This window comes from Cryptomeria japonica, chromosome 9 (genome assembly GCF_030272615.1).
Source record: "Cryptomeria japonica chromosome 9, Sugi_1.0, whole genome shotgun sequence".
Taxonomy (NCBI): Eukaryota; Viridiplantae; Streptophyta; class Pinopsida; order Cupressales; family Cupressaceae; genus Cryptomeria; species Cryptomeria japonica.
This window is the reverse complement of record NC_081413.1, coordinates 336,447,833-336,463,579: the sequence shown is the minus strand read 5'-3', so window position 1 is coordinate 336,463,579 and position 15,747 is coordinate 336,447,833. Positions and strand designations below refer to the sequence as shown.

Sequence of the window (15,747 nt, the reverse complement as noted above, 5' to 3'; positions counted from 1 at the left end):
GATGATGATATGATAAGAAGTCGGAGTCATCGGAGTAACATACACTATCGGGAATGAGGAAAAAATGTTATCCAGATACCCGATGGGGTTATCGGTGGAACTCTTGCCGACAACAGAGGGAGCGATGTATTCATAGCGATGTCATCGGGTCATTAGGAAGTCCTAATTTATGTTACCCTGATACCCGATAGACTAAGGGGAGAAGGTGACTCTATTAGAGAGATTTTCTCCGATAAAGCGATGCCAAGCAGAAAGGGGAGCTAGGCCATCAAGATAACATACATTATCGAGAAGCTGTGTTTTGAGTTATTCCGATACCCGATGAGGAAGACGATCTCGTCGCCAATGAAGAGATTACATCGGGAAAACCTACGCCGATAGACTGAAGCAACCCGATAAGGACAGTAAGGTGCGGAATGAAATAAAAGACTCATCAGGGTAACTTACATTACTGGAGAAACATTATAAGAGTTGTGCTGATGCCCGATGGGTAGAATGCCACAGAGGGATAAACGAAAGGAGGTTTCATTGGAGAGACCTACCCCTATTTAATGTAAAGCAAAATTGACTAGTAGAAAGGAAAGGAGGATCCATCGAGATAAGCCAAGCCTTGAGGAAGAAAGCGAAACGGCTGGGGTGAGATTCGATGGACTGATTAGAGTGACCTATGCCGATCAGAAAGAAAAGGTAATTGAAGGAATGGAAAATGCAAGTGGCACCTAGTAATTGAATTATCGGGTAGGGTTACGCCGATTAGCTGTTGGAATATCTTATGCGACGACCATTATTTAATACTCGCGATCGGGTGGATTGGATCTGCACGAAGCAAATTTGATGAGTTTATGATTGTTATAGACTAGCCATTACATATCCAGCATAAAGAAAGAGTTTTCGTGCTATAATTATTCACAGTGTTTTCAGTCATCAACATTGAAGTTGCAGACAAGAAGCGCGGGTAATTTGAAAGTTCAAGTATTTAATCATGGAGGCTTCTAGTTCACAAGGGAAAATAAACGACATAGAGATTTCAGACACACAGTCTCCTAAATAAAAAAAGACAAAGTCTGTAGAGGGTGTGCAAAAGCCAAAACTAAACCAGAACATGATTGACCAAATGGAGTCATCTGGTGCTAAGTCGAGGAGGTCTAAAACCTATTTGCCACCCAAGGATAAACTGGAAGACAAGTACAAAGAGGTTGGATATATCTGGACAATGATAAGGGGCCACAGATTGTTTCTATATCATTACAAGAGGCGGAACAAGGAGATGCCATTGTCAAACCCTTGGACGATAAATTTGGGCAGACTGGTAGTCCCAAATGTTTTTCTGAATCTCAGATTATTGGAATTTCTTACTAGGAAGTACAACAAAGAATAAAGGTGCATTCAATTGCCCAATGGGCATCCGTTCATCCGGATATCTACCGGGACCATTCAGGAGGTTTTTGGTATGTCTTATTAGCCTTACATGCCCCTGTCTTTTACAGACCTGGAAGAAGAGTATATCCAAATGGACACTACTCACACAGTGTGGAAGTTAGCGATGCACAAGGAGAAAGGACAACTCACAAAGCAGGATGGTCCTCCTTTCGAAATTACTCTGTTCAGACAATACTTGCAATACACATACTGGGCATGTGGCCAAGTCTGCGGGGAAAAAGTACTTGATGTCACAAGGATAGGCCCATTGGTGCTAGCTATAGATATTCAAATGCATGAGCCAAGGCCATTTGATTATGCAACTTACTTGACAGAGAAGCTGCATGAAGGGTTCTTGAGTTTGTAGATGAAACCTAACCCTACTTTTAAATCATACTCATTGCTAATGCATATGGTTTTATTTCATGGGCAGATAAGGGGTTTGTGGCCAGAGGAATTAAGGGTGACTCCCACGAACAAAGATGGACGGGACCAACCAGTTCAATTATGGGTATCCTTGTGGGACTCGAGGTTTGTAAAATCACACTATGTGTTGTTTGAAGAATATTTTGTTAAGCCTTTGTATAGGTTATTTGGAGTGGAATGTGATGGGTATATCTCACCTGAGATCAAGATATTCTTGAGACCCCATTCTTTTGGAGACACCAAGGTTAGCCACAATTGGGGTGACTGGTTTGTATGTCAGAATTTCACTTTTTTCAGGGTTTATGGTTTTGAGGGTGTTCCATATATGTTTCCTACATTAGTTCCTGACAGGATTGCCTATTTAGAGATTGTTAGGCAACTTAGTATGTCAAATGAAGAGCATTTGGGTGGTGCACACAAAATGACAATTATGCCTGGCACTTTGCATTTTGGAGACTTCACCATTATATCTACCAAGGCTTATGAGATGATAGAAAAGAAGTTCGTAGAGAAGTACAATTTGTATGGACACCAGGATTGGAAAAATTATGATCCAGAGGAGTATATCCACCACTGCAGGAAGAGCCAAAATTTGGGAGAGTATTTGCATATACCCATGGAGGCTGAAGATTTATTTAGAAATAAGGAACAAGATGAGGCTACTGCACTTTTAGAGGAATTAAACAAAAAATTAGAAGAGCGGAAGTAGAGGCTTCAGGGACTAAGAGAAGAAGGAGATTCTGAGAGTGGATCTGATGAGAATATAGCTGTATCAACCCTCCGTGCACTTGAATTAGAAGAAGTGGTAGAGAGCCAGGAGCAAATCCTGGTGAGAATAAATGCCAATGCAGATGTAAGACTTGAAGAGCATTCAACTTTTGTTGCAGATGAGGTTTTTGTACAGTCAAAGGAGTTCAAGTCATTTTTGTACCATTATAAAGGGAAAAAGTTGAGGGAGAACATCCCAAATGTTACTCCAGAAAATGAAGCAGAGATGCTTAAAAAATTAAAAGAATATATTGATGTAGAAGTGGCCACAATGACACCACATAGAGGGAGACAACTTCTCAGTGAGGCAGACATCATTTTGTTCCTAGGATGGGACTTAAGTGCCTCTTTTATCTTTGACAACCTATTGCATTCTGATAGAAAGGATGTAAAATTGGACATACAGGGTGTTGATGATATCTTTATTGGATCAAGGTATGACCCAAATGAAGAGGAGATGTTGCTTTGGGCCCTAGACCCTCCAAATAAGAAACCCAAGATCATAGATGTAGATAAGGCATTTGGGCACATGATGAAGCTAAAAGTGGGAGAGGTTAATCCAACTGTCACAACAAATTTGGGGATTGACTTTGCAAAATTGAATAAGGCCCAAATGCAGTGGATGGTAAAAGAGGGTAAAAAATATAAGAATTTATATGAAGACCTATTGAGAAGTCATGGTTATGAAGTACCACAGATAGCTAATACTGGTGTTCAATGGAAGAAGAAATATGAAGATTAGATGAAGGAAAACATTAAGTTAAAGAGGCAAATTAGGACTGCCAGGGTAGATGATGCTTGTGTTTTGTTAACAAATAGGTTTGAACATTTATTGGAAGTTCTTAGAGAATTCTGGACAAATTGTCAGAAGACCCTAGATAATATGGCTTCTCATAAAAGAACTTTGAACATGCTGAAGGCATTGTTGAAAGACAAGAGTGCCGATGAGAAAGTGGTTGAGAAGATCCAGAGAAGATTGAATAAACATAAAGCGTTTGGTGTGGACATTAAACAAGAAGTTACAGATTGCAAAGATATTGTTAGGTATGGTTTACCAAATGTTGTGGATGATGCAGTTTAGCTAAAGGACAAAGAGATTTGGATATGAAGGATATAAGTGAGCAGATGGAGAGATTGGTTACCATGGAGATCGTTATCAAAGATACTGTGTTCAACACCAGCACTCATAAGGACAACAAGTATTTGGAGCACATACAAAAGTGTGACACAATATTGGACGATCATAACTGATTTTTTATTTTGTGTCTAGCAGTTAAGTAGTTAGGTGTTACGTTTTAGTTAAGTTTAGTTTAGCAAGATGAAAGGGTATGTCCTTTCATTAGAATCTTTTGGTTCACATATATGTAGTGAGCCATTTTTGTATCATGAAAAAACAGATAATTCTGCTGCTGGCTGGGTTGCAAGTGATATGTTTCAGAGGTCTAGTAGGAATGAGAATTTTAATCTATACAAACTGAATGTATTGGAGTATTTGCAAGTGCAATTTTTGTGTACATTCTTATTCCAGAAGTCAATATACAAGATTTCATGTTTTTATCTTCAGATGGTTGTGTGTAATTTTGTGTTTGATGAAATCATATGTCCTCTTGATAAATCTTTTGGATTTTTTGTGATGTGCCATCACATGATGTTGTATCGAATGTAAAATTGGGTTTTTATTGTTCATGTAACACATAATGAAACCTTCATAGTGATGGTCTTATAATTGTCTCTTGATTTGATAGTGATTCTTGTCTACAAAGTTATTCATTAACTATCAGATAAAGGCACTGGTTTGTTATTAATCTTTGCTGAATAAGTTTGTATGCATTAGGTTCTTATCAAAGAAACAAATCTTCTAATTTATATAAGTACTGCTCTTTTTCATAATTGCTTAAAGTCCTAACAGTAATCTTTTGCAAATACAACTATACTCCCACTTATTTTATCAGTTTTAAAGGCATTCAATAAAAAGCACTTTTGTTAGCATAGTTTCAAGAAAACCTTTTGCCATCCCTGCAATTGCTAATTCCCACAGTTTAAATTCACTCAAAACAAACCTCTTTTGTGCTTGAGAGTGTAAGGTACACCCAACTGGGTTTAGTGGAGCCTAAAGTGCTGAGGGATTTGGTCTTTGACCATCCCTATTCGTTGGCCAAGGCTGATTGGATCAGCTGAGGTTTAGGCAAGTCTTTGGTTTTCCAATCTGTGGTTTTGGGCACCAACAGATTGGAGAATCTGCTAGGGAGTTGTCATAGGAAGTGTTCAAAGTCTTTGGTGGTTCGTTTTAGACTCTACTGGAGGAAGGATCCTAGAAGATTAATAAAAAATATTGTTCCTCTTATGAGGTGACGACTCTACATCTAATACATGAATAATAGTTGGTGTTTTGAGAAAGTAAGAGAAACCCCTAGGAATTTATCAATAAGATTAATGCAGGGGAGAAGGTCTCTGCACAAGGGACAAGATAATCTTGTTTGGTTGAGTCCAAAGAAAAGATACAAAGAAAAGAAACCAACACCAAGTATGGCATTTGGGGGTTATAAGAAGTTTCCTAGTAGAGAGGATGGCTCTTCATCTGGTGATAAATTTGAAAATATGGAGGAAAATCCTTTCTATACCTTAAATGCAAAAGACAATAATGGCGCCCATGATGAAACCCTGACTGCTGAGGAACAAGAGGAGAGGCAATGGGATGAAATCATACTTAAAATGGTTGTCTTAAATGGAGATGAATCCAAAATAGCAAAATCTCTTAGGAGACAACCAAATTGGGTATTGAAAAAGCTGGGATTAAAAAGAGATACAATTCAAAGCCCTAGGTCAGAAGGGATAGAAGGCGAAAATAAAGGTGAGGGAAGTAGGCCATCAACTCCTAAATATAGTCCCCCTCATATGAGAAAAATAGAGTAGCCTCTTGTGACTTTTGATAACCTGTTATTAAATGGAAGTAGAAGATGGAGGGATGTGCATAGGGATCAAAGTGAAGAAAGGAAAAGAAATAGCCAGAATAATAGAGGAAGGAATGGCAATGGGGAAAATGATGGGAACTGAAATAACAACAATAGAGATAACAATATAAATAATAATAGAGGAGGTAATGGGTATGACAACAACCAAAATAATGGAAATAGTAGGGGTAGTAATGGCAATCATGGAAATGGTAATGGTGGAAATATAAACAACAATAATGGAAATAATGGCAATATTGATGGTGGTGGAGACAACGGGAACAATGGTAATAATGGGAATGACAACAGTGGTGGATTCAACAGAGGAAATATGAACAATCAAACCAACAATCAGGTTGGCAGACGTCCTATGATCATTGAAAGATACAGACAATTGGATTTCATTGGCATTGTCGGTTATCCAAATCAGATCACTAATGATTTAAGATTATCCATCCCTAAATTCTCAGGAAATGGAATTGATTCAGTAGGAAAAACATGTAGTTAATGTAAAAAATGCCATTGAAGAATTTGAGGTTCCTCATGAAGATGTATTCATGAAATTGTTTGTTCAATCTTTGATAGAAGATGTAGGAGAATGGTATAGAAGCCTTTCCGATGGATGTATCGACAACTGGCAAGAATTTGTAACATTGTTCTTGGAAGAATTTGGAGATCACAATGATCCTTCATTTGCATCCCATGAATTAACAAGTATAAAGAAGAATCAAAATGAATCAGTTGCTGAGTTTAATAAAAGATTTAATAAAGTACTAAATAGAATACCTAGAGATGTCAGACTGTTGATTCATTTCTGATTAACTTTTATTTTAGTGCTTTTGACAACAAAACCCATTATGAGATTTTGTCTCATAGACCTAATAATCTATAACAAGCATTCAAGACAACTGCTACCATTGAGAATAACAGGAAAGTTGCTGGGAAGGTTTCCAAGAGGGATGATCCAAAGTTGTACAAATCCAGGGTTCCTAAGAAAGATGAACTTACTCAAATCATGGACATGCTTAAGGACCTAAAGGGTAAGCAAAATCCTAATGAAAAGCCACCATATAAAAACAATAAGCAAATGAACTACAATAGGCCGAGGCTACATGATATGACATATAACACAAACTAGAAGGATGGGAAGCCAGTGAAGCCTAATGTAAGCAAAGAAAATCCTGATCCACTGAAGAAGGCCACAAATTTTGTAGATGAATATCCATGGTGTGATGTTTGTAATATACCTCATGTTGCAGAACAGTGCATGATTGCCCAAGGTTTTATAGAGGAGGAAAATCATAACGAGGATTGTGAACCTACTGTAAATGTTCTTTCATTTGATCCATATTGGGGAAGGGATGAAGACTCATCCGAGGGGAAAATTTTTTCTAATATGCAACAAAGGAGAGAAAATCAGCATTACAATATACGACAGGTCTTTTTAGATGATGATGATGAAGACATTCCATCTTTGAGAACATTGTTTCAGAATGATATAGTGCCTTCATTAAGGAATTTAACTGAGGAAGAAAATAAAGCCTTCACTATTGCAACAGTAGAACAAGTAAAGAGCAATTATCAGCTGAAAAATAGGAATGTAAATAATGAGCAAGGCAAGCCAACAAGTGTGTTTGCCAAAGTTAAAAAACTAGAAGGGAACACAGACAACACTTTCAAAAGCAAAGATGCAAATGCCAAAAAGGGAAAGGAAGCAATACTAGGACAGGCCAAGAAAGAAGACATGCCTGTAACGTCACAAATTGTACGCACTTGCTAAAGTAGTACAATTTAACACCTAGTTTAGCACCCGCCTTGGCGCAGTTGCATTTTGCATTGCATTTCCCCTTTAGCACTTAATTAATCAAATTAATTAGGTCTAAAGGTTCTATTTCATCATTTTCCACATCATAAAGTCGGGCCCTTTCATTAAAGTGTGCCCCTTTCATTTTATTCTTCCAATACACTACTTAATCAAAAACCCTAATTAGGCCCTATTCTGAGCTTGGGGGCTTGATTTCGGCGGTCAAAACATCTCGAAATCACCTGTAACTTCGGGATTCTCTCTAAAATCATCATATCTGATGGCCCTGAAAATTTGGTGAAAAGTTGTCAGGATCGTGGCGCCCAGAGTGCACACGGTCCCGGACATTTTTCTTGAAATTTTAGGAGCGCGATCCAATCATAAAATAAAGCTTAACCCCAAGAAATTGGCGGGATATTCAATCTCTAGGTCGGCCAAAAGATGAAATTATGACCTAGGGTTTCATACATAAGAGCTCTCTTTCTTCATTTGAAGGGATCTGAATTTTGTTTTCAGGAACCTCATATGCAGCGAAAGAGCAGATCTTTGAAGACTTCAACAACATTCAACATCCCTCTATCAAGCATTTGTCAAATCCATTCATCCATTTAGGGCTTGGAAGACATTGAAGAACAATAGGAGATCACCGACTGAAGATTGGCTTGTACCTCTCCCTTGGGGGTTGGGTATGGTTTCATGTTGTTTTCATGTCTTTGCATAAGCTTCAATATATCATTTATCCATGCTTTAGATCACTTTGCATCTTGATTTAGAGCATTTACATTATCATTAACAAGCAATTAGGGTTTACTTTCTAGGTTGCTCTAGTTTGCTTACTTGCATTTTAGATCTTGCACACACACAAGGTCTACACACACATTACTTTTACAATACAACTTGGCTATTCGTGGAGGTGGAAATCACCGAAGCAGGGGTTTGACTAAGGAAAAACCCTATATAGCCGCCCAAACATCCTTTTCAGATATAAGTGCAGGTTTCGAGACTCGGACGACGTCGCAGGTTGCAGATCCGGAAGAAGCAGGTCGAGACAGCACCCCACATCAAATTGCAGAGCAAGATACCAGGACAGGGGCATGGGGCGCCTTGGTCCTGCCAGGACAGGGGCGCTGGGTGCCCTAGTCCCTGGGACAGAGGCGCTGGGCGCCCTGGTCCTCCTGACAGACAACATTTCAGACAGTTTCGAGAGTGCAAAATAGCAGTTTCAGGTGCAGTTTCAGGTGTAGAATCAGGACAGTGGCGCCCGCGCCCCCGTCCCGAACATTTCCACTCAGATTTTGACTCTGGGTACGCATTTGCATTCTTGTCTTATCTTTGTATTTACAGCTTTCCATTGTTTAAGTTCAATTCTTCAATCTTGTTATTAGTTCATACTTGCATTTTAGGGTTAGGAATTGGACTTGCATAATCTTACCTTTCAATTACAACAAAGGAATAGAAATCCTAATAGGTAGCCCGTGTCTCTCTCTTTCACAAAAAGAAGTAGCCAATTGTGTGATACCTCTAGGCTCTTTCGTATTCCGTAATGTGTGACAAAAGGTAGGATTAGGGCATGATAACCTAGTCTCGCTTTTTCCCCCACACATTTTGGTGAACCCGACGTGAATCTATCATTGTTTTGACTTGCTTTGCATTTGTTAGATCTAGATCTAGATCTAGTGTGTTTTCATTTCATTTTTATTAAAAAGAAAAAAAAAAAGAGTGTGTTTCTTTGCATTGTGTGTTTAAATTTCATGCAATTTTTATTTCAAAATGTCCGACTTTTATTTGCAAAATGTTCATGCTTATGATGATTATTATGAGTATAGCCAAGATGAATTAGATGAAGCTTTAGATGAGTTTTTGAACCCTAAAGATGCCAAACCTTCATTTTACCAAAAACTCATGAACCTTGTTACTATGCCATTTCGTTGTGATGAGAAAGATAAGTTGAATGAGTCCTCTCAAGGGTACATTCCTATCAACTCTTCCACTAAATCTAGTAACATGGTTGTTTTCAACAATCCCCTCTATGAGGAGATGTCTCCTTTTGAATCAAAAGATAAACCTTTTAATAGATATGATCATGCTTTGTTGGATGATGCTCTTGATGACTTTGTGGCTTTATCGAAATCTCTAAACAAAAACAAAACTTCTAAATTGGTTAACATGATAAACTTGAATGAGCATAAAAAGCCTCTCTTTGAAGTTCAAGGTGCTTATCCTTCTCCCACCTTTCAAGGTCCTAAATCACCTCTCCTTACTGTCCAAGGAGGGTATGATCATGATTCCTTTCGTACTCCGAGTAAACCAATCATCACTGTGCAAGGAAGAAAACCTATAAGTCCTTATAGTTATGCCAAGCAAATAACTAGAGAGAGTTATCATGCGGTTGCCCATACTTATCATACCAGAAATAATAGGCAGCCTAGTCCTCCTCCTATTATTCCAGTTTCTCTTCCGAATCCTCAACCAATTCTTCCGCAAGCTCCGCATATTTCACAAGTTCTTGGCAAGGAATATGATCTCATAGAACAACTTAAAGCTACCCCTGCTAAGATATCCCTTTGGGATTTGATTCAAACTTCTTCTGCTCATCATGGAATGTTACAAGATGCCTTGAAAGATTTGAATGTTCCTCCACCAAATACATCTAGTAATATAGCATCTTTGGTTAACTCTGTGATGAATCCTAAAGCTCAAATTGTGTTTACCCAAGATGAGTTGCCTACTAGTGAAATCCAACATCAATATGATCCCTTGATGATTGTGGTTATCATGAAAGACACTACTATAAGACGAACACTAGTAGATAATGGCTCTGGTCTTAATGTGTGTAGCATTAATCTTTTGCATAAGATGAATGTGGATACATCTCTAATTGAGCCGGACTCTCATCCTATTCGAGGCTTTGATAATGTGGCTAAAACTTCATTAGGTACTATCACCTTACCCATCACAGTGGGGCCTGTTACTTTGCCTACTCCTATCCATGTTATGTCGGGAAATCTAACATACAACTTGTTATTAGGGAGACCTTGGATTCACAGTATGCAAGCTGTCCCCTCTACATTGCATAGACAAGTTAAGTTTATCTACAACAATAAGACATATACCTTGATAGGTGATACCAATTTTCAAGCTTGTTTGCAAACATCTACTTCCAAAGGGGGTGCCTCTAAGCCGCCCTCGTTTAGTGGTGACTCTTTAAACAAGATACCTATCGGTGAATCCTCACTCTCTGATGATCAAAATTCTATGGATGAGTCTAGAGCTCCTGAAGAAGACTCTTCTTGAATTAAAACTAAACATAAGAAGGATTTTGATCCTGAGAAAGTTCTCACAGACGACGATTGGGGATCCCTTGATTTTAATCCTACCTTTGTAGGTGAATATAAGGTTCCTTCTAGAGAGCTTAAAGCTGAAAAGAAGGAAGAAGCTAAAAATCAATCAACACTACCTAAACCTATGAGTAATAACTTTGTGGCTGCTTCTCAAACTTCTTCTCCCCGCACCTCTAATTCTGAAGAGTTTGATTCTTTGTCTTATGAAAAACCGCCTTCTCTATCTGAAATGGCTGATCGTTATGGTCGTGGTTTTCGCATTTTTGCTAAGCATGGGTATCATGGAAATGGTTGTGGCGCTCACGAACAAGGAATAAAGGTTCCTCTAGAGAATAATCTTCACAACCATGCCTTTGGACTTGGCTATAATCCCTGTAAGCGCACTAAAGCTTCTAGAAGACCTTGTATTAGTGTTAATGCTATTTCTACCTCTCTATCAATGCAACACCCTGAGTACATTGATGAGGATCCTTCGTGTGCTTGTGCTTTTGATGTTTTCCCTACCGATGATGCTTTAGCTGAATTTTTAGGAGCATATGATACTCTTCCTGGTTATCATCACAATAGGGGACTCCCTTATTGTTTGAACACTGAAGCCTATTTTGGAAAAGAGACGGATAATGATGAGATTGTGAAAGAATTCCCTCAGCTAAAGGATTCTCCTCAACAAAGTAATCTTCTCATAAGTGACACCACTAATGTTAAGATGGATCCTTGCAATGAAGAAAAAGTTATTAAAATTGGAAAATGTTTGGATGAAGAGGAACAAAAACAATATGAAGATTTATTGCATGAATTCCCCGAGATCTTTGCTTGGACATACTCTGACATGCCTGGTATAGATCCTAAGATTGTTACTCATAATATTGTCTTAGTCCTTGATGCTAAGCCCGTGAAACAAAAGATTCGAAAAATGAATCCTAAGGTGGCTTTGCTTGTTAAGGCTGAGATTGAAAAGTTATTGGAGGCTGGATTTATCCGCCCTATTGATTATTCCCCTTTGGATTTCAAATATTGTCGCTGTGGCTAAACCAGATAATAAAATAAGAATGTGTACCGATTTTCGGGATTTAAATAAGGCTTCTTTAAAAGATGATTTCCCTCTTCCGAACATTGACATGATAGTTGATTCTACGGCAGGACATGCCTTATTATCCTTCATGGATGGTTTTTCAGGATACAATCAAATTTTCATTAACCCTCAAGATCAATTCAAAACTGCTTTCACCACTCCTTGGGGTACGTTTTGTTGGATAATGATGCCTTTTGGACTTAAAAACGCCGGTGCAACTTATCAACGAGCGATGACCCTTATCTTTCACGATTACATGCATAAGATTCTAGAAGACTATGTTGATGATGTTTTAGCCAAATCCATTCTTCGCATAGATCATATTAAGATCCTTCGTCAAATCTTTGAAAGGATTCGTAAATATCACATGCGCTTGAATCCCCAAAAATGTGTTTTTGGTGTGGATAGTGGAAAACTATTAGGATTCATAGTTTTGCATCGTGGGATTGAGGTGGATACTAAGAAAATAGATGCTATTGTCAACATGCCACCTCCTAGAAATGTGTCTCAACTCAAAAGCTTACAAGGAAAAATTCAAGCTATTCGTAGGTTTGTATCTCAACTTGCGGATCGTACTTTTCCTTTCACTCAAATTCTCAAAAAGAATATCACTTTTCAATGGAATGAGGATTGTCAGCAAGCATTTGAAGATTTAAAAATGTATTTGGCTAATCCTCCTATCCTTCGACCGGCCTAACCTTCTAAACCCTTCCTTCTTTATACAGCGGCTTCCTCTCATGCTCTTGCAGCATTATTGGCACAACATGATAAAGATGGTAAGGAGTGTCCGGTTTATTATATAAGTCATACCTTACTCGATTATGAGACCCGATATTCTGTGATAGAAAGACAATGCTTGGCCTTGGTGTTTGCGACTCAGAAATTGAGACATTATCTCTTAAATTCAGAAGTCCACATCATGGTAAAGTTTGATCCGTTGAAGCATCTTCTCTCTAAAACTGATTTATCAGGATGCCTAGCTAAGTGGGTTATGATGTTAACTGAATTTGACCTTAAATTTGTTTCACAAAGAGAAATTAAAGGGCAAGCGTTGACTGATCACTTAGTTGAGGCCCCTTCACCTTTCTCCTTCCCTAACCCTGAGTCTTTTCCTGACGATTTCATCCTTTGTACAGAAAAAGATGAAACTTGGGAGTTATACTTTGATGGCTCTAAGTGTCGTACGGGATCGGGGGTAGGTGTTGTTCTGATTTCTCCTACAAAGAAGTCCATTCCCTTATCTTACCATCTCAATTTCCTATGTACCAATAACATTGCTGAGTATGAGGCTCTTATAGCAGGAATAAAGGCAGCCTTAGCTTTGAATATAAAACACATACATATTTTTGGAGATTCTCAACTGATTATAAGACAAGTAACAGGACTGTATCAAGCGAAACAAGACAAGTTATCACAATATAAAGACCTTGCTATCTCTTTATTACAAAAATTTGATTCGTACACCATAGAACCTGTTCCTCGAAAAGATAATCGACATGCGGACGCAATGGCATGTGTGGCTTCTCTTGTATCTTTAGAGGACCCCGTGGTTGATCTTAAATTTGTTATTCACAACCTTACTTCTCCAGCTATTGTAGATGATTCCAGCCTGGTGACATGTTGTGACTTCGTAGACTCAGATGAATGGTACTCGCATATCGTAAGATACTTGACTGATGGTACCTTTCCTGATTCCGCCAATAGGAACACCAGGGCTAGAGTTCGCAAGTTGTCTGCTAGGTATATCATTCTTTCTAATGTTCTTTACCGAAGGGGTTATAATGGTCTTCTCCTTCGCTGTCTTAACAAATCAGAAATCCCTATTGCTCTTGAAGAGGCGCATTCAGGTGCCTGTGGGGGGCATTTTGGAGGTAAATCCTTGGTTCAAAGATTACTTCGAATGGGATATTATTGGCAAACTATGCAGCAGGATTCTTTTTCATTTGTTAAGAAATGTCATCAATGCCAACAACACAATAATTTGATTCATGCTCCTGCCCAAGAACTCCGTTCTCAGGTAGCTTCTTGGCCTTTCTCTGCATGGGGGTTGGATCTCATCGGTAAAATCTCTCCTCCTTCATCTCAAGGACATGTTTTCATTATAACCGCAACAGATTACTTTACAAAGTGGGTAGAAGCTGTTCCTCTTCGCTCCACTACAGCTGAAGTGATTTGTCGATTTCTTCTAGAAAACATTATTTCTCAATTTGGAATACCTTCCACTATAATCTCTGATAATGGGACATCATTTAAGAATAAAGACGTGAAGCAATTCCTCGAGAAATATCATATCAAACATCGATTTTCTACACCATACTATCCTCAATCAAATGGTCAAGCCGAATCATCCAATAAAATAATCGAACAAATTCTTCGCAAAACTGTGAATAAGCATGGTAAGGATTGGAGTACTCAGCTAATCTATGCTCTTTGGGCCTACCGAACGAGTGTACGAATTGCCACGGGAACTACTCCTTATAATCTTGTTTATGGTGCTGATGCTATTATGCCTTTAGAATTAGAGATTCCATCACTTAGAGTTTCTCTCAAAGGTATAATAGATGATGACTCCTATAGAGAACAAAGACTTCAACAGCTTGAGATGCTTGATGAACAGCGTATAAATGCTCTTGAGCATATTCAAGCGTATCACAAAACTCTACAACGAAACTATAATGATAAGGTTATTCAACGTTCCTTCTTAGTGGGTGACTTAGTGCTCTATGAGAATCAGCGCAATGTGAATGCCTTACCTGAAGAAAAGGGAAAATTTAGTCCTAATTGGCTTGGACCGTATATCGTTATTGAAGATTATGGATCAGGTGCTTACAAAATAGCGGATGTAGACGGTACGCCTCTTAAAAACCCTATAAACGCTATGCACTTGCGTAGATACTATGCTTAATTCCTCATTCCTTATCATTTATCTATTTCCTTTCTCACTTCTTCAAAATTGGATAATATGTTAACATATCTTTGTTAGAGCAGGTAGAATTAAATGATGTTTTGTTTAAATCTATATTGCTTTGTTCCTGACAAGCATGTGTCTTTACTTTATGGTTTGTCTTGAATTCATTTATGTAAATTGCAAAAGATTTACATTTTCATTATGTTGACATATTATACAATGTTTTTATGTGTTAAGTTGAATCATGTCATGTTGTGTTTAAATTCAAATTAAATCACATTGGTTATATGATTCGTAGGCTTAATACATACTTTCTTCCTTATCATCAATGTAGTACTTGATTAAAATTTTTAATTAAGTCACACATGTATCAATTTAATCATGGAGCATTGAGAAATCAATCACATGGAAATTAAATTCAGAACATACATGTACATCTACCAAATGTATTAACTTTAATCAAAATACCCATTGTTTTTAGACATTAAAGATAACACATTCGAAACAAAGAAGCATGTATATATATATATATATGTGTGTGTGGATCAATATACAAAGGTTGGTCACTACACATCCAAAATGTGACCTACCCTACATCATTAAATCATCTCCTATCCCTAAGGCTGGTGGCTGGAGAGTGACGACTAGATGCTCCCTCCTGATCCGGCCGTGCAGGTGGACCCATGGGGGTATACCGTGATATAGATCGTGAATGGCTCCGAGAGGAACTCCTACGATCCCTATCCATAAGGATAGCGCGATACGAGGTAGCCTCGGTCTGAGCTGCTGCTAGATCACGCTGTGCTCGCTGAAGGTCCTCTGATAGAGCCCGCTCTCTCTCCCTCCATATCTCTACCTGTACTCGAAATGGGGAAAACAAATCATCATGCCGACCCGCGTTCCCTTGAGGTCTATAAGCAACCTGTGAGGAACTAGGGATCTGCGCTGTCGTAGAGATATCTGTCATTGCTTGCTGGATCAAGGAGCGCCACTCCTGCACATTAGCTGTAGCAGTAGAACAGATTTTGTGTTAGTACCATTTTATATCATCAAAACAT

General features: G+C 38.4%; 1 protein-coding gene across 1 annotated transcript; it reads left to right on the top strand.

Moving 5' to 3' along the window:
* The first annotated feature begins 1,543 nt into the window (after positions 1–1,543).
* Positions 1,544–7,344, top strand: LOC131858388 (uncharacterized). Its single transcript, XM_059211620.1, has 8 exons — positions 1,544–1,778; positions 1,853–1,950; positions 2,564–2,763; positions 2,995–3,048; positions 3,433–3,657; positions 5,706–5,919; positions 6,469–6,604; positions 6,824–7,344. The coding sequence occupies exons 1-8, from the start codon at positions 1,544–1,546 to the stop codon at positions 7,342–7,344; spliced, it is 1,683 nt and encodes a 560-aa protein (XP_059067603.1).
* The last annotated feature ends 8,403 nt before the right edge of the window (positions 7,345–15,747 follow it).

Coding starts and splice junctions, on each gene's coding strand:
- LOC131858388 (XM_059211620.1), top strand. CDS start 1,544: ATGCACAAGGAGAAAGGACAACTCACAAAGCAGGATGGTCCTCCTTTC. Junction 1,779..1,852: donor GCTGCATGAAGGGTTCTTGA/GTTTGTAGATGA, acceptor TTTCATGGGCAG/ATAAGGGGTTTGTGGCCAGA. Junction 3,658..5,705: donor GATTGCAAAGATATTGTTAG/GTATGGTTTACC, acceptor AAATAATAATAG/AGGAGGTAATGGGTATGACA.